Raw genomic sequence first — 24,478 nt, 5'->3', positions numbered from 1 at the left:
AGGAAACATATAATGCCCTTTCATGGAACATCAGACAGATACTTTTCCCATGCACATGTTGATGAAATATCTTAGAGGGTTGGCAGTAGAGAATAATGCCATTAAGGCAGTGAGTTACAGTCTATATTTCCATGGACTAGTGGGCACCTTTCTCTAAAAATATAACCAGGCCTCTACCTGCATAGAATGTCAAAATGCATAGCTCTGAAGCTAATTCTAAGCAATCTGCTGGAAAATCTGGTTCATCTTTTTTCCAAATGGATACGTGCTTCACTCTTCCTTTGACAGGTTAGATTTTGTTCATTTGAAGTGTGTGTATGTGGGTCAGGAGGGCGTTAGAAGCAAATGGCACCTTCAAAGTGGAAAACTCATAGGGAAATAGAACTTGGATAAAGAGGGGGAAAATCCCTTCTGAACCATCAAGCTCAGAGCAGTAGATAATCCCCATAAACAACTATATATGAAAAATGCTCACCTATGCAATTCACTCTCTGCTTCCCTGCCTCCATGAGGATATAACCAGATTCTCCCACAATCTTCCACAAAGATTTCCCTCCACAAAGGTCGTCCTGAGACACCTCCTGCTGTGCTGTCCCTTTGTCCTAGTGATACACACTAAAGAAAGTGTTCTGTTCATAGAACATTCATCCCTGGATCCATCAACACTTTCACAACAGCAGCTCTCTGTCCCACACACCTGTCTTTTCACTGAGATGCTTAGATAAGCTTTGATTGTTTCCACACACAGTGGGGAAACCATGTGGTTCATAACAGAATCATTGACTTAACCAATGTCATTGGCTACCCATGTCACTTTCCGAAGTTATAGATTCTGAATAAGTCAATCATGCCATCTTATTTCTACATTTTTAATCAGCTCTTGGGAAATATCCAAACAGTGTGCTGATGACATTTTGGGTGAGGAAATTTTAAATCACATTATCAAAGATACTAGTAGATTAAGATTCCTGGATAGACCTTCAAAAGCAATCTTTGCTGTTTTATTTTATTGTTGCTTCTATATGTTCGTTATGTTCACTATGAGGCCTGGCCTAGCATAAAATTCACAATCCCCCTGTCATTACCTCCTGAGTTCTAAGATGACATGCATATAACACAGGGTCAGTTTCTTCTCTGCTTTAACTATACTCTCCAGATAGGAAGCAGAGATAAGTGAGAATTTATGAACTATCTTTAATGCCAAATAACATTTGTGACTGTGGCTCTCTCATGTGCATGGATGGTATGGAATTGTGATAACTCAGCAAAATGTTACCAAAGCACACTGTGGTTCATCTATCAGGCATGACTGCCAAACCCCTTTATCCTTGCTGGAGACTCTAACTGGAATGGACTCCTCTGGTTCATTTCCTGCACCTCCAAATGCAGCTTATACAGGAATCACCTTTTCTGGTCCAAGACCTAACACTGGTGATGCCCTGTGGAAGAATTACAGATGTCTATTTCCACAGAGTCCTGTTGCTTTTCATCTCATCAAACAGAGTGAGCACCATCCAGACCTATAAGGTCCAGACATCCTCTCACTTATGTTATCCATGTAGATATCCATATAGATACTGTGCAAATGAAATAGTTCTTCTAATAAGGACAACACTTGAACATTCTGTTCACTCTATCCTCTCAAGAATCCCAAAGGTTCCTAAGATTCTTATAGGCTGTGCAAGAATTTAAAACAAGCCATGATGATAGAAGGCTGTCCCTATTCACTAGCTATGACAACTGAAGAGATGGAGAATTAAGGCCATCTACCCACTCATCTGATATGTTTGGTATCAGGTAAGGCTAAGTCCAAAGCTGTGCTCTGAAATCCTATGCTCTAGTTCCTATACTTTTTCTCTGTTTTCAAGAAAAATGTGTAAATTACAAGGTCCCTAATTACCTGGCGAGTCTCGTTTTTGTTATGTCCTAGAGAAGAATACTAAGTCATAAAGTTCAAATGTGAACACCCACATATTATAGTTTCCAGATAATATTCATCATTGTCGATGGCAACATATGGGTTGAGCTTCAGATGCCCTCACAATCATTCCACAGCTCTCTCCCCTTCTGTTGAGCAGAAAACGTGTCCCATTATCTTTCACTTTCTCAAGTAAACTCTAATGGAATCCAGAGGGGCCCACTTAAAAAAAAAAAAAAACTACTGCAGTTGTAATCATCTGTTACATGACATAGATGTAGGTAATACAGCCATAGAGATATAGATGATATATAGATGTACAGAGAGTTGGCAGTATTTTCTGATGCTCACATTCAACTCCTAAAAGATTGAAAACACAGCCCCCTTCTTTTATATTTTCAGGTCACTATGTATTGCAAACACCTCCTAGCTGGGGTAAATGAGTACATGTGGTATCTATCTAGGTAGAGTTCACCAACATTGAAACCAAAATCAACTAGAGTCAATGAAGTCCTTGTACAATATAGAGTGATTTTTCTCTCAGTTATATTTTATGTGATCTACATCTGTCTACTCCAAATCTCATAATGCACTTGAGATATGATGACTAGAGATTGGAGATAAGGAACCGATATTTAAAGTAACTGAGAAAGGTCATTTAGATACACACATGGGTTGTTTTAATTCCAATCTGTGCAGTAGAATGATTTTCCGAATGTATCCCACACCTTATTATGACCTGTGAATATGCATGTTGAAAGTTATACAATCTTTAAAAAGCAAACTGTTCAAGTGCATAGTAGCCACAGTGGTAATGTAGAGTTTTCTCGGTAGAATACACTAGTAACTTGAGATGTTAGGCTATTGATGCTAACTGATGTCTTCTTACTGAATTCCCGTTGGCTTCTGAAACACTTGCCTTTTGCTAGCTTTTCACAAGAAGCATGCAAACTGTTTATAGTAGCCCAGTACAGAAGCAATGGAGCAAGGTACCTGTAGGCAGGTACATGGATAAGGACAATGTACTGAAAGGTGCCTGTTGTGCACACGAAATATTATTTTCCACAGAGAAAATCAATGTTGGGGTCTAGCAAACACAGAAGTGGATGCTCACAGTCAGCTATTGGATGGATCACAGGGCCCCCAATGGAGGAGCTAGAGAAAGTATCCACCGAGCTAAAGGGGTCTGCAACCCTGTAGGTGCAACAACATTATGAACTAATCAGTAACCCCCGGAGCTCGTGTCTCTAGCTGCATATGAGAGGCCCATTGGTCTTACAAACTTTATATGCCTCAGTACAGGGGAACACCAGGGCCAAGAAGTGGGAGTGGGTGGGTAGGGGAGTGGGGGGGGAGAGTATGGGGGACTTTTGGGATAGCATTGGAAATGTAAATGAAGAAAATACCTAATAAATTTAAAAAAAAAAAAGAAAAAAGAAAGAAAGAAAGAAAGAAAGAAAGAAAGAAAGAAAGAAAGAAAGAAAGAAAGAAAGAAAGAAAGAAAGAGAAAAGAAAGAAAATCAATATCCTGTCACATGCAACAAACTAGCTATACTTGGGGTATATGACAATGACTTAAATAAGTTAAATAATCTCCCATGTGTGAAAGTTAAAATCAAAGTAGACCTGAATGTAAAACAGTGATAACCAGCAATGGGGAAAAGGGAAGGAATGGCTAAAGAGAGACAAGATTGACCCCGATTAATATGAACAACGAAGAACACTATCAAAAGCACGGGCAAATAAATAAGGGTCATCACTTTGCTCCTCTGGACAATGAAGCCTGGTTCCATCACACCACAATGAACTGTGAATCCAAAGCTGATGAACACTCCCCTCACTAGCCTCTTCCTCTATAGGACCTATCACCCAGAGATGGCCACTTCTAGCCTGCTGACATGTTTCCTATGCCATGTTCCTCCGCCTTGTCTTTTCTCCTGTTTGCCCTGACTTAAAGGAAGTAGGTCTCTTCAGAGTCTGGTTCAAGTCACTACAGATGATAAAAGGCAAGAGCATGTTTTATTTCTTCAAGGAAAAATTAAATGAAATAAAGTATTTCGTTACCAACTGAGTTACAATAAGTTTAATACTTGACTCTTAATAAAATTGCATGTGAATGATCAAATAGAGTTTTACGCCAAAATACATTCCTGCTGCCTTACTCCAAAAATAATCTATTTTTTTGTTGTTGTTGTTTTTGGATCTTATCATGGTTCTTGAAAATCAAATTTTCAAGTTCATGGAACATTTCAGTTCTTAATCTCTTTTCATAAGCTCATCTGTTCATTTTATTTTAATGGAAAAAGCTACATTTAAATGGTTGCCGATTGAAAGAAGGCAGTTTAAATTAAGAACTGTCTGGATATGGTAACACACGCCTGTAGTTTTAATATAAGACAGGTATGAGGTGAATCAGAAACAACTTTGGATACTTAGAAATAATAATAATGATTACTATTATTATTATTATAATGAATAAACCAGTTTTCTAGGATTTTACATTTTCTATTTAAGAGTCTACCTCTCTTTTTCCTGGTCTCTCCAAAACCTGATAGCTACCTATTTGATTCTAGTCATTTACCTTTCAAGTGTCCTTCAAGTGACAAGCACTGAGTCAGTTACCAAGAGCCCAAACAGAATATGCAGTCTGTCCAAAGATTCAGATGTTATTAACACACAGGCATGCACACTACCAGCACAAATAGCATCTGGGATTGAGAACTGGGGAAGTGTTTGGTAAGACACTGTTTGTTTCCCTGAATCATTGGATGCTTTGGGGCAAGCAACACCAGCTCAGGGAGAAGCCACTGAGAGTCTGGGTTTATGGAGCCAAGCCTCAATAACTCCTGTTTCTTACTGCATTCTACCCCAAGGATCGACTCTCTTTCCTTTATCAATCATTATGATAATTCTAGATCCTTCTGGCTCAGAGGGTATCACAAAAACTTACGGAAGCCGAGCACACGGGATTTAAATTGTGTGTTTTGAATTGGTAGGGAAAACCAATGCCAGAATATTTTCCCCCGAATTCCCTAATATTTAAACTCTATTTTCCTTTGTCACCATGTTAATCCTTTTTCATACATGTTTTTTAAAGCTGTGTTAAAGTCCACGGTTTAGTTAATAAAATAGAGTGTACACTCTATGTTTAAGGACTCCTGCAAAGGTCACTGTTAACGTCCCCTGGTAACGTTACACTGGCATGAGTGGACTCATCTCTCCCATCTCCCCCTTCACCCTCCTCTAAGATCATCTCAAGACACCTCCTGTGCCTTAATCCTTAATCCTTTTGAAATCAGCTCTTCTTTATCTGCACTATGTCCCAAGCAGATTTCCCAAAGCCCTTCTTAACTCTTCTATCACAGGGCAACCAATTGCCAAGGGCTCCTTTTTTCTTAAGACATTTTCAAGCTTTGTTTTCATCCCCATGGCCCTGGCCACTCCTTCATCCAAGGTCTTATAAGTTATCATTTCTTTCCAAAGCCCAATAAGTGTGAGAATGTACAACTATCTCCCTCCCTCCCAACCAAGTAATCCACCTTCCACCATGCCACCAGACTATTTGTTAGTCGTTCTAGAAATTACAAACACCATAACTTCCTGGTCAGTTTATGCAGAACAACTACTGCCCACTTTTCTGCTAAGCATCACCCCTACTTTAATCATAAGAGCAATAGTTAACACGTTGGTACTGGTAGGGTACTGAATGGTGCTTTCTTATTCACTACACCTCCAACTACCTTTTGATGGTATTGTTTCCTCTTCCCTTTTTGCAAGCCTGCCAAAAGCACTGAATTAGGGTTGCAAACCCAGGCAGTGTGAGCCTGTGCTCTAAACCTGTGCTCCCCCCATCTAGGTTCCTCCCTTATTTCTATAATTACACATCTGTCCAGAAGTAGCTTGCCTCTCCTTTCTCATGACAATTATGTCCTTCCTCAGTCCTAACTTAGTAACTCTAAGACCCAGGCAGAGCTGTTAACTTATTTTTTTTTTTTTGCTTTCATCAAACAGCTTGTTTTATTGCATCTACTTAACAATTAGCTCAAGCCAACAGTGTACATGAACCCCTTCTTCATCCCTATTGCAACCCTCAAGGAAAATAAATCCGGAGGAACTGAAGGTGTCATACACAACAGGCTGAGCCTTGAGAAACTGGCTGATTCTCTACAAACTTTCAACTGCAATGAGTAAATAGATCACCAGTACAGTGGAGAGGCCACTCACTTCTGCCTCTTCTTGCTAGCTGTTCTCAGAAGACCAGAAACAAGGTTGCTGAGCAAGGCTGTGTTCATGGGAGACTCAGAGGGAGATGGGATGCAGAAGCAGGGAGAATACCTGCTTGGGCCTGTTCCTCAGTCAATAGGAGAGAAAAATCAAAGGAACATTGATGAAACAAATGCTTATCTAGACCTAGTACCTGCATGCCTTATTCTTCTCCTTAGCTTTTATGGGACACAAATCTGTCTTTGAAATCCTGCCTTCTCATTCACACTTGTACTTCACACTTTAACTTCAGGCTTCAAGAAGTACTTGTTGAAATGAAATGAACAAAAACAAGAAGAACCAAGACCACAAAGAAAATTAACAGCACTTACAAGCAGTACTTATGTAAATTCCTTCCCTGGGTAATGGTGACTGGTAATGCCCTAGCCCATCCACTATATACAAGTAGTCAGAACCTAATAAAAACCCAAATGAATAAAGCAGCCATCAATGAGGATCATTTTTTATTCAGATTCAGAGACGCAAGAAAAACACTTAAGGGTTTCAGACAAAGCTGATTTCCATTGAGGACTACTTCCCATCACTACCAGCATAGAACTCAACACTCAGCCACCATAAAAGAGAAGAGTCCTGAGACCTAGTCCTACCAAATGGCCCTACACCATCCCAGTGATCAGCTGCCTAAGTAAACCACAGACACAGCATCCCTGACCCTACACTAAGAAATGAAGGAGGAAGAAGAGGAGGAGCGGGAGGAGGAGAAGCAAGAGGAGGAGGAGGAGCAAGAGGGGGAGGAGGATCGAGAGGAGGAGGAGGTAATGATATGATGTCAATGTGTTAATGATAAAAAAAAGATGTCAGGATGGTAAAAGTAAAAATAATACCTAATAAATAAAACTTGTAAACATTTTCTTAATATCTCAGGCAAATCCTGTTTGGCATAAGGATAGGTTTATCATAAGGAAAAGAGAATATCAAAGATGTCCTTCCTAATATTCAGAAAGTCCTAGCCTTGTTTCCATTTGCAATATCCTAACAAACCCTGGATTCGAGAAAAAGAGGGGAAATATACAAAATATAAAAATATAATATAAAGGCAAGAGTGAGGCCACGATTGAATGTTAGGAAGAGTGGAAAGGCAAGGATGTGAATAAGTGTGTCCATGAGTGATGCTGTGTCCATCTTCATACCTCTGGATGGATCTCCAGCACAGCAGAAGACTTCCTGACTGCGGTTACAGTATGCAGCCTGGAAAGAAAAGGAGAGACATGAAAATGCATATAGACAGACACATGTACATGTATGTATGTGCATGAGCACATATTATCATGTCACCTTAACTACTGTTACTACTTATTCGGAGGAGCCTGGAGGAGCAGGTGTGACTGAATGTATTGTATACATGTATAAAATTTTTTTTAAAAACTATTTTGTATAAAGTAGTATAAAAAACTTGTTGGGGGAAAAAAGACCATCAACATAAGAGTTGAGCTTAAAGGAGAAGAAAACTAATAATTCAGAATATTTAAAATGAAAAGAAAAGTATCTCTTGGGCAAAGCTTTACACATACAGGCCTCCACTTTGCAGTTCATTCCCTGTGATATAAAAGCTGTAATTCACTGCATTCATTCATCTGGAAATGCAGCCTGCAAATTAGGGCAGTCAAGGAGACTTAATGGTTAACAGGTAACCCAGGATTTAGGGTGTTGTTTTCCCCTGGGCCTCAACCATCTAAAGTATTCGAAACATGAAAGGCCTCCATCCCATATAGCACAGCCCACTGAGTCTTTGGATATTGTTTTCTGTGAAAGCATATGAAGTCTATTTCTCCTGTCAGCAGCCACAGATGACCTCATAGGTCTCTGCAAAGAACTGTAACTCTGCCTTCCATTGCCAGTGCTCCCTCCTCAGCCTCTTTTTATCATCTTTCAAACATGGCTGTAATGAGAACCACCTGGGAGAGAGAGTCAGTCAAAAGGCTGAAACACCAGTGCAGCCTGGACCAGTGAAAAGCTAGTCTCTGCTGGTGAGGTTTTCAGAGTTCCTGGGATAACTCCACTACTCAGCCACAAGAGGCTACATGTAGACACCGAGTGAAGAGTGCTGTGTCATTTCAAGTAGGAATCTTCTCTATGTTAGGAATTTTAGGGTCTGTTTTGTTTTTTGACTGACTCGTTACCTTCTGCCAAAACTTCAGGGAGCTTGGCTGTGGAAAGGAAAAGTTCTGTTTTACTTTGCTAGGACTGTTCAAATTAACTCAAAATTTACTTTCACAATCTCGCATTCGATCCGGTAGCTTTTCTATTTGAATTCAATGGTTTTCTTCGTCAAAGCAAATCCAGTTCAGATCCCAGAAACAGAAGGAGCAAAGATATCCTCAGTTAACCTCATTTCAGGCCAGTGACTTGCCCTGAACTGGCTTCATCTCACTTCCTGTCACCCTAGGAGCATGTAGCCTCTTAAGAACAAAGATAAACAAGAATTCCTTTTATTCTCTTTATTTATAAGATAAACTCTGATAGCCACCTTCCACCCATTTGCTCTACTCTGGAACAGACCCTTGTAAAGCCTACAGCTCAACACCTCTTCAAAATGGTTTCCTGAGAGACACTTCAGCCTGTAGAACCCAAAGTCTCTTCACTGCCTCAGCCCCGTTGCCAGCTTCCCCAAAGGAGGCAGAAAATGGGGGGGGGGGGGAGATGAACCAGCCTTAGTCCTCTTCAGAAAAACAGTCACAGAATTTCATATAAATGTTTAATGAGAACAAGCAAACTGAGCTGTCTCTTGCTTGACTGAGTTTCCTAAAGCCTTGTGGCTCAAAGTCACTTTCTGTCCCTCTTTCCCTTGCTGGATGCTAAATATTTATGTGCTGTTCACACTTGTGAATAAACGTGCAAATCACAGAACTAGTCTGTCGAAAAATTCTGAGCTAGGTGAAATGTGCTTCTAGCGGTCCCTGTCATGTTCTCGTTTTTAAATAAAGAAGTGTTCCGTTACTGTCTCCCAAAATTCTCTGTGAACATGATTCTCTCTATTCTCCCTGCCTGCATTCACAATAAAAACTCAAGAGCTAATAAGGGCAAAGCTTTGTTGCTTCCTGAAAAGACACATGTTTGTATTTGGATTTAGGTATTCGTTTCCAAAGAGAAGACATGAACTACTAACAGTGTGAAAGGCCACCCATCCATAGTGGTCACATCGGCCTTCCCCACACATCCTTCCGTTCAGTTATTACAACTTCCTATTATCAACTCATCTCATCCTTAGGATTTAAGCAACTAATTTGCCTTTCAGTAGTCAGACTATGGGAAACTGAAGCTGTCCACACAGAGACTACCAAAAGCTGTCCACACAGAGACTACCAAAAGCTGTCCACACAGAGACTACCAAAAGCTGTCCACACAGAGACTACCAAAAGCTGACCACACAGAGACTACCAAAAGCTGTCCACACAGAGACTACCAAAAGCTGTCCACACAGAGACTACCAAAAGCTGTCCACACAGAGACTACCAAAAGCTGACTACACAGAGACTACCAAAAGCTGACCACACAGAGACGACCAAAAGCTGTCCACACAGAGATGACCAAAAGCTGACCACACAGAGACTACCAAAAGCTGACCACACAGAGATGACCAAAAGCTGTCCACACAGAGACTACCAAAAGCTGACCACACAGAGACTACCAAAAGCTGTCCACACAGAGACTACCAAAAGCTGTCCACACAGAGACTACCAAAAGCTGTCCACACAGAGACTACCAAAAGCTGTCCACACAGAGACTACCAAAAGCTGTCCACACAGAGACGACCAAAAGCTGACCACACAGAGACTACCAAAAGCTGACCACACAGCGACGACTGCATAAGGAATCCAGGTAATCATAGTCTTCCATCTCAAGTTGTTGATCTTGTCCCTTTGTCACAGCAACAATGACAATATTGATATTTATTTATAAATTTTATGATTTTTATTTGATCATATATTCATAGAGTAGTAAAATCAAAGTTCAAAAGAGTTATCACTTGGCCAATGTGAGAGATAAAATTCCAGATCTTCCTGATCTTTCTCTAATACCTCTTATTAAAGAAAACCAGTGTTGAATAATACCTTGTCACCAAGTAAAAATTAAAGAGAAACGGAGACCCTGAAACCTCTACCTCCTTAGCCAAGACAATGATTTGAGATGCATTTTCTACTTTTTATCGAAAGATAGGCAACTCATGGACACAGAAGATCTCCCCACCACTACTGGCCCAGCTCTTTCCTCGCTCTGAGTATTGAACCTTTAGGGAAAAAAAGTTCTGAAGTCTCAAACTCTTGTACACTGTGCATCAAAAACAGTATAAACTTTTTGAAAAGCTAGTATTTAAGTAACAATTCCTACCCTACTGTCTTTGGGCTATATAAATAAGAGCAGCTTCTCCAATCTTACCCTTACTTAAACCTATTTCTTCATCTAATAAGAGAAAGAACAGCTTCTATCTTTCAGAATATAACTAAAAGAACCAGGCAGAGGTGATAAAGAGAGAGGAATGGCTTCATTGCCCTTCACTCTCACTTCTGCTTGAGTCCTTGCATTTTTTAGCCAAGAGTTCTGATGACCCGAACAACAGTGGCAAATAATTCCTTCACATGAATTTATTGTTGAATCAGTGCCACACAGAACAGTATTCTTGGACTGATATGGATTTAATATCCCAGAAGGAAGTCCACAACCAGTAAATATGCACAAAATGGCATCCTGGTTGCTCTAGGATCAAAACCAGAATGCTGTTCTCAATATCTGGCCATCATCCAACCCATACATATCTGATGACTTGGCTTCCGGTATTTTTATGAATGTAAACCAGAAACCTCCTAACCCAACTACTTAGGAATTTAGTTCTAACCCAAGTGTTTACTTAAATTCACCACAGCATTTTAAGACAAAGAAACATAATTACTTTCTAGCTTCAGAATTTTACCTAAAGTCTTCCAAAGACTTCTTCTTCGTTCCTCTCAAACCACCAGCCTGGCAACAGGCAAATCTGTAATCAATGACCTGGTAGATGATTGGATTGTACATCGCTGCTGATTTTGCAAGGAGTGTGGGCACCACGGAGAGCTGTATGGGGATGGAATCTGGCCTTCCAAAAGCTGACCACACAGAGACGACCGCATAAGGAATCCAGGCAATCAGGAAACCAGCACAAATCAGCATTGCCACCTGGCACAGGGAAAAGAACAGACAGCAGGATCAAGAGAATTCATAAGCAATCCAGAGTAAGTTATCAGTGTGAAAAAGGAACAAGTTCTTCACTCTGAAAACATTCATTTTTGACCACAAGAATTGCTTCCCATGAACTTCTGAGAACTTGGCACAATTCTTTATCCCATTTACATGGCCTATCCATTCATCACTTTAGAATTTGAATGCACCCAAAAACTCAAACTATAACCCTGTAATAGCTGTCAGATTTTGCCTACATTTGAAGCACGAGATCATAATAAAAGAATGCCAGTTCTCTTGAGCTTGCCAGAGTTCTCAACCCACAACCACTTAAAGACCTGACAGAAAATAAGTTCATCTTGATGGAATCTTTTGCCTCAGGAAACTGAGAAGTGTTGCCCTGGTTTTAAATTCTAACGTGCAGTTTCTTCAAAGATTTCTATGAAATGTTATTTCTTCTCCTCAAGATTTTCACAATTTGAGGTTCATATTATAGAAATTTCCCAAATATAAAGAAAAAAGAGTTACAGGGCTTCTGACAAAGCAACATGGGAAGTGATTTTTCTCTCACAAAATTAGCATCGTAACTGTCAGAACACAGGTTGATTGGCAGTACAATTTAAAATACCCTCACTGGTTTTCACCATCCCAAACCCAGTCCCTGTAATGATGTAACCCTAACTACCGCCCTATAGCTGCTGATCTTGACAAATTATCTCAGTTCAGGTAAACAAACAGTTTTAGCAAATGCTTTTGGCAAGACATTAAACTGGGCACTATGGGACATCCCAGAATGCCCCTGTCTCCTTCTAGAGTACAAATAGTAGCAGATCACAGCTGAATATGGTTTGGGTTCCAGCTCAGAAGAGAACATTTGTTTCTTATTGGAAGGAGTAAGAGCTTCATGGTTCATGTTGCCTAGATCCTGCACTTGGACAAGTTGAAATAGTAGTAGTGAGAGAAATACCAGTAAAACATCCCAAGCACGAGTGGGTTTGTACAGAAACAAGTGAGGGCATCATCTAGATGTGGGAAAGTCGTGCGGGTTGGCGAGACCTGGAGGAGAGACAATACTCATGTGAAACATATTACTGAGCTTCCCTTGTGCTCCACGTGCTCTGCAGCTCTCAGAGGTTCATGAGCAGAAACATGGAAGGTGAACCCATAGGAAGAAACTGCTGAGAGACAACAGCAGCTAGAGAGACTGACCGTTCCTTATTCATTCAGACAAATCATATTGAGAATCTGTGCTTTGTGTAGAAGACATAGAAAGGAAAAGCAGACACATCCCTGCCCACTTAGAATTTCTACTCTTAGCACATTCATTTAGACAAATGTCTAAACAATAAATAAGAGTGTTTCAATGAGAGTACTAATGCTAGAAAATTAAGCCCAGGCTCTGGATTTTATTTTAAGTGAGCTATTCCAGGCTCAACTTGAAAGCAAGCGTTACTAAGTCCTAAGTGTCCTTACACTGATGTTTTTTCCAGTGAGATGAACAATGAAATTATACTTAAGTCAACTTCCTGAACATGCTTCCCTTTTTGTTTGCTTGTACTTATTTTAATCTTCTTGGTGTATCTTCAACTTTAGAGTTCCCAGCATCTCCTCACCCTCCTAGTTTTATGAAGTTGACATTACAGGTAGCACATGACTCAGATCAGACCAATCAGAGGTCTAAACTCCCCTGACTACAGGAACAGGGATAAGGACTTAATCAAATTCATCTTTGATATTTAGTGAAGCTCACTTTTATCTCTGAGTCTCCTCAGATCTTGGGAAGATGTAAGAATGCTAACAAAGATCTGTTTAATTCATCTTCCCATCACCTAACTTAAAAGGGCAGCAGCCATCCTTGATATCCTGGTGATGATGAGCTATGAAGAGGATTGATGACAAGAAGTGAGACCAAACCTGCTGTATATACATGATAAAATATTTATAGAAGCTCCTTTGTTTTAATGGCACAGCTGGATGTTTAGTTTTCTGACAATAAAGCTTGTGTGTGTGTGTGTGTGTGTGTGTGTGTGTTCATACATATGCACGTGCATTTCCATATGAGTATGCAGAAGCATAATTGTTATGGCCAGGGAATGATCCAAAGCTTGTCTGTGACCTAAAGAGCAGCATGGATGGGGGATGTGTTGCCATGGAAACCTACCTTTGTGAGATACGAAAGAATGAAGTAAAAGACTGAATTTATTGATGGAATGCTTGCTTAGCATGTGCTCTATCTCCCAAAATACACATACACACAGCTTGGAAAATATGCTCTAATGTCTGCAGTTATAAACGTTCACTCAAGAATCTCAAGGCTCAAAAGGCTGAAGAGAGTAGCCTGTCTTTCAGAGGACGCACATTCAGTGCCCAGTATGCACAACCAGTTATAACTCCAGCTCCAGAAAATCCAATAACTTTTCTGGCCCCTGTGGGCTCCTGTACTTACTTGCACATTTCCACACTCAGATACACACACACACACACACGCTCACACACACACACACACACACACACGACTAGAAATTAATAAATCTTTTAGAAAGAAAGAAAAAAGAAAGAAAGAAAGAAAAAAAGAAAGAAAGAAAGAAAGGAAGGAAGGAAGGAAGAAAAGAAAAGAAAAGAAAAGAAAAGAAAAGAAAAGAAAAGAAAAGAAAAGAAAAGAAAAGAAAAGAAAAGAAAAGAAAAGAAAAGAAAGAGTTTAAAAGCTCATCTTCAAATCTAATGTTAGGCAAGAAAAACCCCAGTAGTGAGCAGTTTGTTCCACTTTTCAGCAAACATGGATTCCCCAAGAGATGAATCAAATGAGCCCAGGACTTCAGCTGGGTCCTGCAACAATACTTCTGCATCTTAAACTAAAAATTCTCTTCTGTAATCAACACTTCTAATCCATTGCAACTAAACACTCGCCACTTTCTCCCTCTGAACCTGCTCTTCCATCATCCTACAGAAGCATACCCAGGAGTCCTTTCTGTTTGGTTTAGTGTGATTTTTTGCTTGTAAAGAGTAGATGTCCTGAAGTGAGACCCCTTTTTTCTTAAATTCCCAAATAAACACTAGCTACATAAATAAAGCTTGTGTTAGCAGCTGCATAGAGACTTAACATAGCCCCATCTTTGATTCTAGGATGAGTAATAGGATGGTTTTATGTCATCTCAAAATCCATTTTCTGTACTGTCGCCAAAGCCATTGACAGAAAATAGATTAGCAAAAAGCCCATAATATTTTCTCCTTCTATGGGAATGTGCAATAGGAACAAAAAAAGGTTTATAACATTCGTACCGTTACACCTTATAAGATAAAGAACTAGATGTACTGTAGATTTCAAAACAACAAATTAAGTGCCGTGGGCGGAGCTTCTGGCTAGCAAGTAAATCACAGTAAGTAGAAATTGAGTCTAGCACAGAAGGGATAAGGGTAGAATGTGTTGTGAAACGTGCTAAACAACGGTGCTTGTGTGTGGACGCAGCATCAAAGCAAGGCACATTCATTCCTTTTGACCTCAGTTTGAATTACATCACACATCATTCGTTTAAATTATATTGCAATATCAATCGTTTAAATACTAAGTCTGGCTGAGTGAGATAACTCACAGAGCAAAGGTGCTTGTCACTAAACCTGACAACTTGAGTTTGATCCCAGGGACTCACACTGGGGAAAGAAAACCAATTCTTGCAAGCTGTCTTTTGACATCCATGCATGAAATGGAACAATCATGGGCATGCACACACACACACACACACACACACACACACGCCTAAGTCAATTAATTAACTAGATAACTCATTAATGTTTAAGCTATTTTAATATATTTGCCACACACTCTCTAAAACCTTTGTGACATTTTTCCAGAGCTTAGACTTGAGCTTAAAGTTTTCATCAATGCATTTCTTGCTTTTCCCACTTCAATCTCATTCCAATTTTCCAACATTTACCTCCCAGCCATCTTTGAGCCAGTGCTACCAGAGGCCCCAGCACCCACCATCCTTCCCAGGTTGTTTATTTTTTTAGTGACTTCGCTCCCATCACTCTTTTTGGTTCACTGACAAAGCACTAAAACCCCCAGTTCCCGAATTAGACAGTTTTGTGGGAGGAAATTCTCACAAAATTCATGTTTAGCTTGTACAAAAGAATCACACATCTGCAATTTGCATCGCTTGAAATAATTTGCCACAGAAGACACAAGGATGTCAGTATTCCCCAGCTGTAGCTCAAGTTAGCAGTAAATAATACAAAGTCATGCCACCTGGATGAGCTCCATTCCAGTGAACTAACTTGTTAACAGGGTCCTAATGGGCTAAGCTTAAATATTTGAAGTTATACATGACCCTGACTCATCAGAGCAGGTAAGGGTTTTAAGCAAAGAGTATCCCTCTCAGTGTGAGGGACTCGGTAGAAGGATTGTTCAGGAGTCTTTGGCTATGAGGTACTGTGCCTCTCCATAGTCTCAATCTTAGGTTAGCCCACTGACTATAAGAAGAACAAAAAACTGCTGCTGTATTCACAGGCATTTCAGAAGAGGAGTCCAGTTCCTCACTAGGAGCTCCTTTGCCAGGATTTGAGTCAGGCATCAGCTGTACGATATACAGAATAATGAAATACATGGGAGAAAGCCATAGAATTTATGTGAAAGGTAAAACCCAGAAGAGGGGCCAAAGAGATAAGATGACTCCTCCACCAATAGCAAATTTGAATTACATCACCAAACAAACAATAGTCATCCTAATTCAGTGCCTGGGGAGAGATCGGTGCACAGAGAGAAGGTAGTGGTAGAGACTCCAGCTCACTGCTCGAAGGTGTGTGATTGGTCCAAGCATGGGATGAAAAGACTAAGATATATTATAATAGACCTGCTCAGCAAGTACATAGATTTACCCACAACTAGTGAAAGTTGGATTTAAAGATAGTGATTTCATTTCTAGGGCAGCTGCCTTACAGTGTGTATGCTTGTCTCTGAGTGATACTATTTAAATGCAGAAAAACCAGAAGCCAGCATGAATGCACACCTGTAATCCCAGCACTCAGGAGGCAGAGGCAGAGGCAGAGGGGAATAGCCATGAGTTCAAGGCCAATATTAGTTTCAGTGTGAGTCCCAGGCCAACTTGTACTGCAGAGTATAGTCTTTTCTTTTATTAGGGATTTATTTCATTTACATTTCCAATGCTATCCCAAAAGTCCCCCATATGCTCTCCCCACCCCACTCCCCTACCCACCCACTCCCACTTTTTGGCCCTGGCATTCCCCTGTACTGGGGCATATAAAGTTTGCATGTCCAATGGGCCTCTCTTTCCAGTGATGGCCAACTAGGCCATCTTCTGATACATATGCAGCTAGAGACAAGAACTCCGGGATACTGGTTAGTTCATAATGTTGTTCCACCTATAGGGTTGCAGATCCCCCCCAGCTCCTTGGGCCATCCAATAGCTGACTGTGAGCATCCACTTCAGTGTTTGCTAGGCCCCGGCATAGTCTCACATGAGACAGCTATATCTGGGTCCTTTCAGCAAAATCTTGCTAGTGTATGCAATGGTGTCAGCGTTTGGAAGCTGATTATGGGATAGAATAGTCTTGACAAAAAGAAAAGCAAAAAGAAGAAGAGAATGGAATAGAACTGTTGCTGTAGCTTCCCTGTCCCTCAGTTCCCTCACACACATACAAATACACAAGTAACAGTGTCTGGGCTCTCAGGCTACCTTCTAAGAGCCTAATTCATTCAACAGCCTAAGCATTCCCAATTTGAGCTTTTCTGTGTTACCCACAGAATGACAAGGGAGGTCAACTGTCTCACACCCTCTTCCCCAAACTTGCAAAGAAACTTTTCTGGAGTCTTTGGGGTGCCTGCCATCTGTTAGCCCTGGCTACAATCCAAGCAGAGAATATGAGCTCATGCTTTAAAAAAAAAATCCACACTTTCCAGTTGCAATTTTCTCAAACCTTAAAATACCACTACTCTAAAAACAAGCAAAAGCTGTGATTGAAAAGAGAGGAGACAAATTGGGTCATATCAGCTTGCCCATCTGTGTTCGGGAATTTAAATCTAAAACTGAACATGATATCCCCGGGCTAAGCAATGGCTTGATCTAATGAATGGGGATAATCTCCAAGTGCCTATTCAAAAAAAATATGAGACCTGAAGGAGAGGTGTTCATTATATGTGAGCCAAAGTCCTTAGGTGGGACAACCTTGCTTAGAATAGAGCAAAGAGCTACAGGACCCAACTCAAATTACTTTTGTCAAACTACCACAACAGGCCTTTAAATGACCCAACATGTTGGCAGAATCTTGGAGTTTTCAAGTCAATGATGATGTCATTTGATTTTAACTGCCCCCTCCCCCACTCTCTACCTCACATCCTTCCACAGATAAGAAAACCTAAGGCCCTGAGCACTGAATGACTTTGCCCAAGGAGGGTGAGTCTAGAGTCTGACTTATGAGTAATAGCCCTGGTTTATGCTGAATAGAGCAGAACTTATCAAAAGATGCTCTAGCTTACAGTTGAGATTCAGAAATAGATGATACTCAAATCCCAGCAATTGATTGGTTCTGATGTAGAAAACACCAGCCTGTGTGAGGATTCTGGGCCTGGGTCTGCCCTCACTAGACCCTAAGACACATGACAGGATGCCTGGTGATGGGGGTCTACATGTATGTCCTAGCTCAGAGGCAGAGAGGCTGGAAAGTAAGCTATTGGCTTTTTTTCTGCATTTTTAATTTGAATCATATTCCTCTCACCCATACTCCTCTAAGACAATTTTAAAAGTTGGAGATTTCTTTAGGGTTCAAGCACTGACCACCAAAATCATTAATAATGTAAGCAGTGTATGTCCTCTGGGGCTAGGGGCATAATTGGGAATGACTACTACTTTGAAATAGGGGCACAATTGGGAATGACTACTACTTTGAAATAGGGGCACAATTGGGAATGACTACTACTTTGAAATTCATTTTGTTTTGTTATGTCTCTGTGTCTTAGGTTTTTTTTTCCTTCCCTTCAACAAATATATATTAAGTACTTAGCATGTTAGAGGTGATGCGTTGGGTTCTGGGGACATGAAGTGAAGAAAGTCAAAGTGTCCCTATAGCCCCTATGGACTAGTCGTGAAAGACATTGAACAAGAAATCTCAAGAATGAGCATCCAATTGCAAATTAATTAGAAATTTGGCAATTCTCAAGAAGTAATGATGTTTCTATGAAACATCTTTAAGAGGAAATCCAGAATTCCATTTTTTAAAATGTCTCTCTGAGGATTGACCTTTAAGCTTGGAAACGCTAAGGAGAACAAAGAGAAATAAATAATTAGTTTTCATTGTGGGGGCCAACAAGTGCATGCTGAAAGGAGCCTGATATAGCTGTCTCCTGAGAGGCCCTGCCAGAGCCTTACAAATACAGAGGCAGATGTTCATAGCCAACCATTGAACTGAGTGTGGGGTCGCCAATAGAGGAGTTAGAGAAAGGACTGAAGGAGTTGAAGGGGATTGCAACCCCATAGGAAGAACAACAATATCAACCAACCAGAACCCCCTGAACTCCCAGGTACTAAGCCATTAACAAAGGACTCCACATGGCTCCAGCTGCAGAGGATGGCCTTGTCAGGCATCAATGGGAGGGAAGATCCTTGGTCCTATGAAGGCTCAATAGATGCCCCAAGGTAGGGAAATCGAGGGCAGGGAGGTGGGAGTGGGTGGAGGAACACCCTCATAGAAGGAGGAGGAGGGAGAATGTGATCGGGTGTTTCCAGGAGGGAGGGAAACCGGGATAACATTTGAAATGTAAATAAAGAAAATATCCAATAAAAAATAAGAGTAAATAATAATAATAATTCGTTTTTTAAAAAGAGCAACCATTCCTCTTCCCATAGCCTCCACATAGGGAGTGTCTTGAATCTCACACCTCACTGGCAGGTTATCAATCAATAGGCCAACCAATGAAACAAGTCACTTGAGAGAAACAGAGATCGTACCTTGGGGTTTTTTGTTTTTTAAGACTTCACAATCAAAGAAAAAAAAAAGAGTAAAACAAACCAAATGTCCCAAAGAAAGAGATGGCTGAGCCAGAAGTCAAAGGACCAGTTCACAGTTATTAAGGCCACCTTGAATCAGGTATGCAATGGAGCCATCACAGTTACCATCTAGCAAATGCTGGGCTGTGGAATGCAGAAGAGAACAGAACCAAACACTTGCCTAAATCTCATTCACTCTCTTGCAAAAAAAAAAAAAAAAAAAAAAGAGAGAGACAAATATTTGACTCGATGGGACCTGTGTTAGGGAGACTTACACTATCCAGGGACAGTTAGAGCTGGTTTATGGTAGTGAAAGGGACATTAAGAGAAATCCGGGATCATCATATTAACTACAGATCTGGACATGATAGGTGATTAGTGTATGCTAATAAACAAATAGTGAATGCCAAGGTACTTGAATAATAATGTTTGAAAAACAGAGGTAGCCTCTCTGACCTTACCTTCAAGCCACAGCACTATCCCCCTTCTTAGATGAGCTGCAAGAGGCTCGCTTCAGTGTGAGAATACTTTTCCCAGTGGAAATGCCCAATGGAATAACTAGATATTCATCTTGGGGCTTCTCAGTTTCAAAATAGAAATTTAAGCTTAGCTGGGCATGGTAAAGCATGCCTGTAATTCTAACACCTGGGAGGTGGAGGCAGAAGGACCAGGAGTCCAAGACGAGACTCAAACAGTGATTTTTGAGGCCAGTTTGGGATACACAAGATCTGAAGAAAGGAAGAAAAGGAGGGAGGGAGGGAGGGAGGGAGGGAGGGAGGGAGGGAGGGAGGAAACATGAAACTTACAGAAGGGTAAAATAGTTGAAATAAAAGCTTTGGGGGTTTTAGGGTGTGTGTGGGGGCGGGGGTGAAAAACAATTGACTGTCCCCAGCAAGAGGCCTAAGAGATGTGAAGAGTGAGCAAGAAAATCCAAGTAAATTTTCCACTCAAATAGGTGAAATGTCTGTAGTGCAGAGACAAGAGAGGATGTCAGGGGAGTTGAAAGCGTATCCTGAACTGGCCTTTCTGAGCCAAGCACCAGAGAGCAGGGCGGTATGAACAAAGCAACAGGACCTTGTGCACCAATGAGGATGTACAAACTGAAAATGCATGCCATCCTCATGGGCTCTTAGCCAAGTTCACAGAATCTACTGCACAAGTTATAGCAGAGAGTAGAAACACTGCCTACAGAGGCCTTGTGGGTAGGATAAAGAACATGCACAGTGCTTTATGACATGACCAAAAGGAATTGGATACCTCATTTAAAAAAAAAAAAAAACAGGTCAGTAAAGAACAAAATACCAACCAGGATCCCTAACCAATTGGCACCATGACACTTTGAAGACCTCCTCAGGTTGCACAGGCAGCTCTGGGAACAGAAGGGCAGTCTCTGATGCTACTGAATTTGCCTTTATTGACCATAATTAAACTTGTTTCACGGGGTCAATTGAAGACAGAAAAGTGAGATGATGTTGAGCCATAGAACCAGAGAGCACAAAAATATTGTGCTCTTGTGTGAAGGATGCACATATGTACATGCAAATACACACTATACTTCTGTCTGTAGTATGTATACTATGAAAGTCAGAGAAACCATCTGAAAAAGAATAACTAGAGGAGATGGCAGGTTTAAAAGGGGTTGTAGACAGATACCACTTCATATTCTGCTAGATGAGCTCAGACCCAAAGAAGGCAAGTCAAGGTGATAACCCAGCTAGAAATACTTAAGAGGATGCAGACACTGGACTTACTTTGCCACTGAGATCTTGGACTATATAGCCTTGGAGTTACACACTTTAGACCAGTGGCATTGTAGAGAACAGAAGCTCTGAGTGGGTGAGAAGCAGAGCAGTCCTGAGCCCAGGCTGAATGGAGAAAAGGCTTTTCTCCAGACAGAGAAAGGGTCCCTGTGAGATTGTATCTTCTTGCTTCAGTAGAAATCAATTGAAAACAGTGGGACTGCAAGGTGGATGTCCTAATGGGAAGTTACACTGGGTTTTTCCCCTACATTTACCTTTGTTTTATGTTGGGGGGGGTGCAGTTTGCTTCATGTGTATACAGCATGAGCATTTCTGGTGGCTTACAAGGCCAAAGAAAGAGGTACCTGAGCCAGAATTCAAAGGACCAGTTCACAGTTATCAAGGCCACCTTTACTCAGGTATGCAATGGAGCCATCACAGTTACCATCTAGCAAGTGCTGGGCTGTGGAATGCAGAAGCGAACAGAACCAAACACTTGCCTGAATCTCATTCCTCTCTTCCCTGATGAGCTGCGAGCCACCATGCGGATGCTGGAAGGCAAACTTAGTTCCCCTGCAAGATGGGCTGAGTTGTATCTCCAGACCCAAATTTACTATGCTTGTTCCACAGTGAGGAAACAGACTCTAAGAAGCTGGGTGTCACAGAAAAAGATGGGCTCTGCAAGTTGACCTTACATATTTGTCAATGTGTAGGTCCATGTGTGTACATGTTGGGGAGTGGGCATAGGAGTGTGTGTGTGTAAAACAATAATAATCAAAGACAGAGAGAGAGACTATAAGTGAGAGTGAGAGGAAACATGGGAGGGGCTGGAAGGAGGAAAGGGAAGGAAGGCAGTAATGTGATTATATTTTATTTACCATGTAATAAATCAATTAACTAACTTTAAAAAGTTAGATGTCTAGTGCTGGGTTACAGACAGGGCAATGTTTATGGTGGAATCCAAACCTTTATCTGTTGTCAAATTCCATGGTCTTTTCTCCATTTACCATAATATCTAAAAGACTGCCAACTGTGTTCCTTCACACTTACCAAAGGATCCAACCATTCAGGAACGCTCTGTGATAAACCAGCAGACAATGTGGATGGCAGGATGACCTTAAAATGCCTACCAGGGTCCAAGCAAAATGGTGCAAACTGTGAGGTATTACATATTTGTGTGTGTGTGTGTGTGTGTGTGTGTGTGTGTGTGTGTGTGTGTGTGTGACCAACATGTAGTTCAATAAAGAAAATAGGCCCATCAAATCCACTACACTAATTTGGTAGATACTTAAAATGTGTGCATTTGTGTGGAGAGTTTAGGGAACAGAAGGGTGAGACTACAGTAATTTATATAAGCTCTAAAAGAGTTCAAGCATGGATAAACAACCAATAGGGATTCTAGGTTTTATCAGGTCCCAACAGTCCCCAACCTTTTGACATTTTGACATTCCCTAAAAAGCCACACCTATAAAGGGTCTACAGTTACCATTACCTTGGTCAGCTTCACCTCAAGCACATGGCTGCTATGGATTCGACTGTCGAAATGGGCTACCTCTTTAGAAGAAGACTTCACCTTGGCGATGATCTTTGCATATGAGAAAACAATCACAGCCGTTGGCAGCAGGAGGCAGAAGAAGAGGATGCTCAGGATGAACACCTGACCCCCACCTGAAGCCTGGGCCAACCACCAATCCAGGGTGCACGAGGTTCCGAAGGGCTCAGGTGCATAGTCCCCCAGGCCCACCAAGGGCATGGTGGTCCAGAAGGAAGCATAAGCCCAGATGACTGCCAGGCAGATGTAGGCATGCTTTCTCTTCAGCCAGACCCCTGGAGGTGGAAAAAAAGAGCATTACCCACATGTAACCTACCCTGAGCCCGGATACCTCCCCTGGACATGTCAAATTCCATCTCCAAAGATTTATTCCACTGAATTCTGGGAGACGTGGACAGATTAACTGAAGCCTGGGGGAGAGTGAAGTCAAGGCAGGGAAAGTTCCAGAGCTGGAGGCTTTTTCCAGGAGGATGCAATTTGAAGAGAATTCACGGGGAAAGTTTTCTCTAGGCACCTAGGAGCTTTGGGAGGGAGAAGTGGCTCAGGGTGGGAGAGCGGACAGCACAAAGAGGAGAGGACACGGAAGACGATGGGGGAGCTTGGGAAGACATCTCAAGAGTATGTTAGTGAGTTGTCTAAGAATTGAAAGGACAGTCCTTCCCAGGAGGTGCAAAATCACAAAGAATTCGTCTTGTCTTGAAAACATTCTTATTTCTCAAACCTCTTTTGTGTCTATATCTCTTCCTTGCCTAGGAATTTGTTGAGTGGGGTTGGCGGGTCTTGAACCTGAATCTGTGGTGTGGTGTTAAAATGAATGACTGTGCTTAGAAATTCATGCACATTTTTGAATCCTTGGATGTTATTCTTGGGACAGTCGGAGAGTACACCGGCATGGTGGGAGAGCAGCAATGTGATTAGGTTGTCACACATACTGTGTAAGTAATTCTGGGGGGAAAAATGTCTTCAAGAAGACCGGGGGTGACAAAGGAGTGGGAGACAAAGAGCTCTCTAAGGGAATTCCAAGAAAAAGAAATGCTACAATCATTTATTTTTTAATTAAGTTGTAAAACACTAGTGATCATTTCGCGAAGTTCAACAGTCACCAAAGCCAGGTCATCTAGCTCTTTTGCAGCAGTCATGGGAATCTCTGCACCTCCCATAGCATATTGCAGAAGAGGAATGAGATGGCTCCTTGCTGCTTCGGCTGCACGGTAGCAGGGAAGAACTATCAAAAAAACACAGAGTAACCCTAACTCTTTCCACATGCACTTGGGGCTGCTTCTGTTCTGAGCAAGTGAGAGTGAAGTCACTAAGACTGCGGTTCTTCAGAGTGCAGTGTGACTTCTTCCAGGTGGCCTTTCTGAGTGCTCAGTATTCTTAACATTAAAGGGAAGTTGTGTTGGCCCATTGCTTATGGTTTGTTGTTAGCTTCTTTGCTTTCTTGTTTGTTTGCTTTGAGGAATGGACTCTGACCCAAGCTAGCCTCAGAATGGCTGTGGAGCTGAGGGTGAGCTTAAACTTCTGATCCTCCTGCCTCCACACCCAAGAACTGGAATGACAGGTGCACACTCCCACTGGGCCTACTTTATGTGGTGCTGGGGCCAGAACACAGGGCACTGTGCATGGTAAACAGGCACTCTACCAACTGAGCGATCACCCCAGTCTTTGCTTAAAGGTTTTGATGATGTTTAAAGTAAATGAAATAGTGTCAACTTTGCAAACTCTTAACTTAGACCTTAATATGAACATTTACTCTTCTGTGTGTATGTGTGTATGTGTGTGTGTGTGTGTGTGTGTGTGTGTGTGTGTGTGTGTTGTGATCACTAAGAAGAAA

General features: G+C 41.3%; 1 protein-coding gene across 1 annotated transcript in view; it reads right to left on the bottom strand.

Moving 5' to 3' along the window:
* Nucleotides 1–24,478, bottom strand: part of Opn5 (opsin 5) — a 52,014-nt gene that overhangs the window by 10,605 nt on the left and 16,931 nt on the right. Inside the window, exons 4-6 of the mRNA XM_021150004.2 lie at nt 22,585–22,919; nt 11,112–11,353; nt 7,333–7,390 (exon numbers count right to left, since the gene is read on the bottom strand). Of these exons, the coding sequence (XP_021005663.1) occupies nt 7,333–7,390; nt 11,112–11,353; nt 22,585–22,919 (635 nt within the window). The remainder of the gene's footprint in view (nt 1–7,332; nt 7,391–11,111; nt 11,354–22,584; nt 22,920–24,478) is intronic.

This window comes from Mus caroli, unplaced genomic scaffold (assembly GCF_978045245.1).
Source record: "Mus caroli unplaced genomic scaffold, Mus_caroli_1 scaffold_18, whole genome shotgun sequence".
NCBI lineage: Eukaryota > Metazoa > Chordata > Mammalia > Rodentia > Muridae > Mus > Mus caroli.
This window is presented reverse-complemented; position numbering and strand designations above follow the sequence as displayed.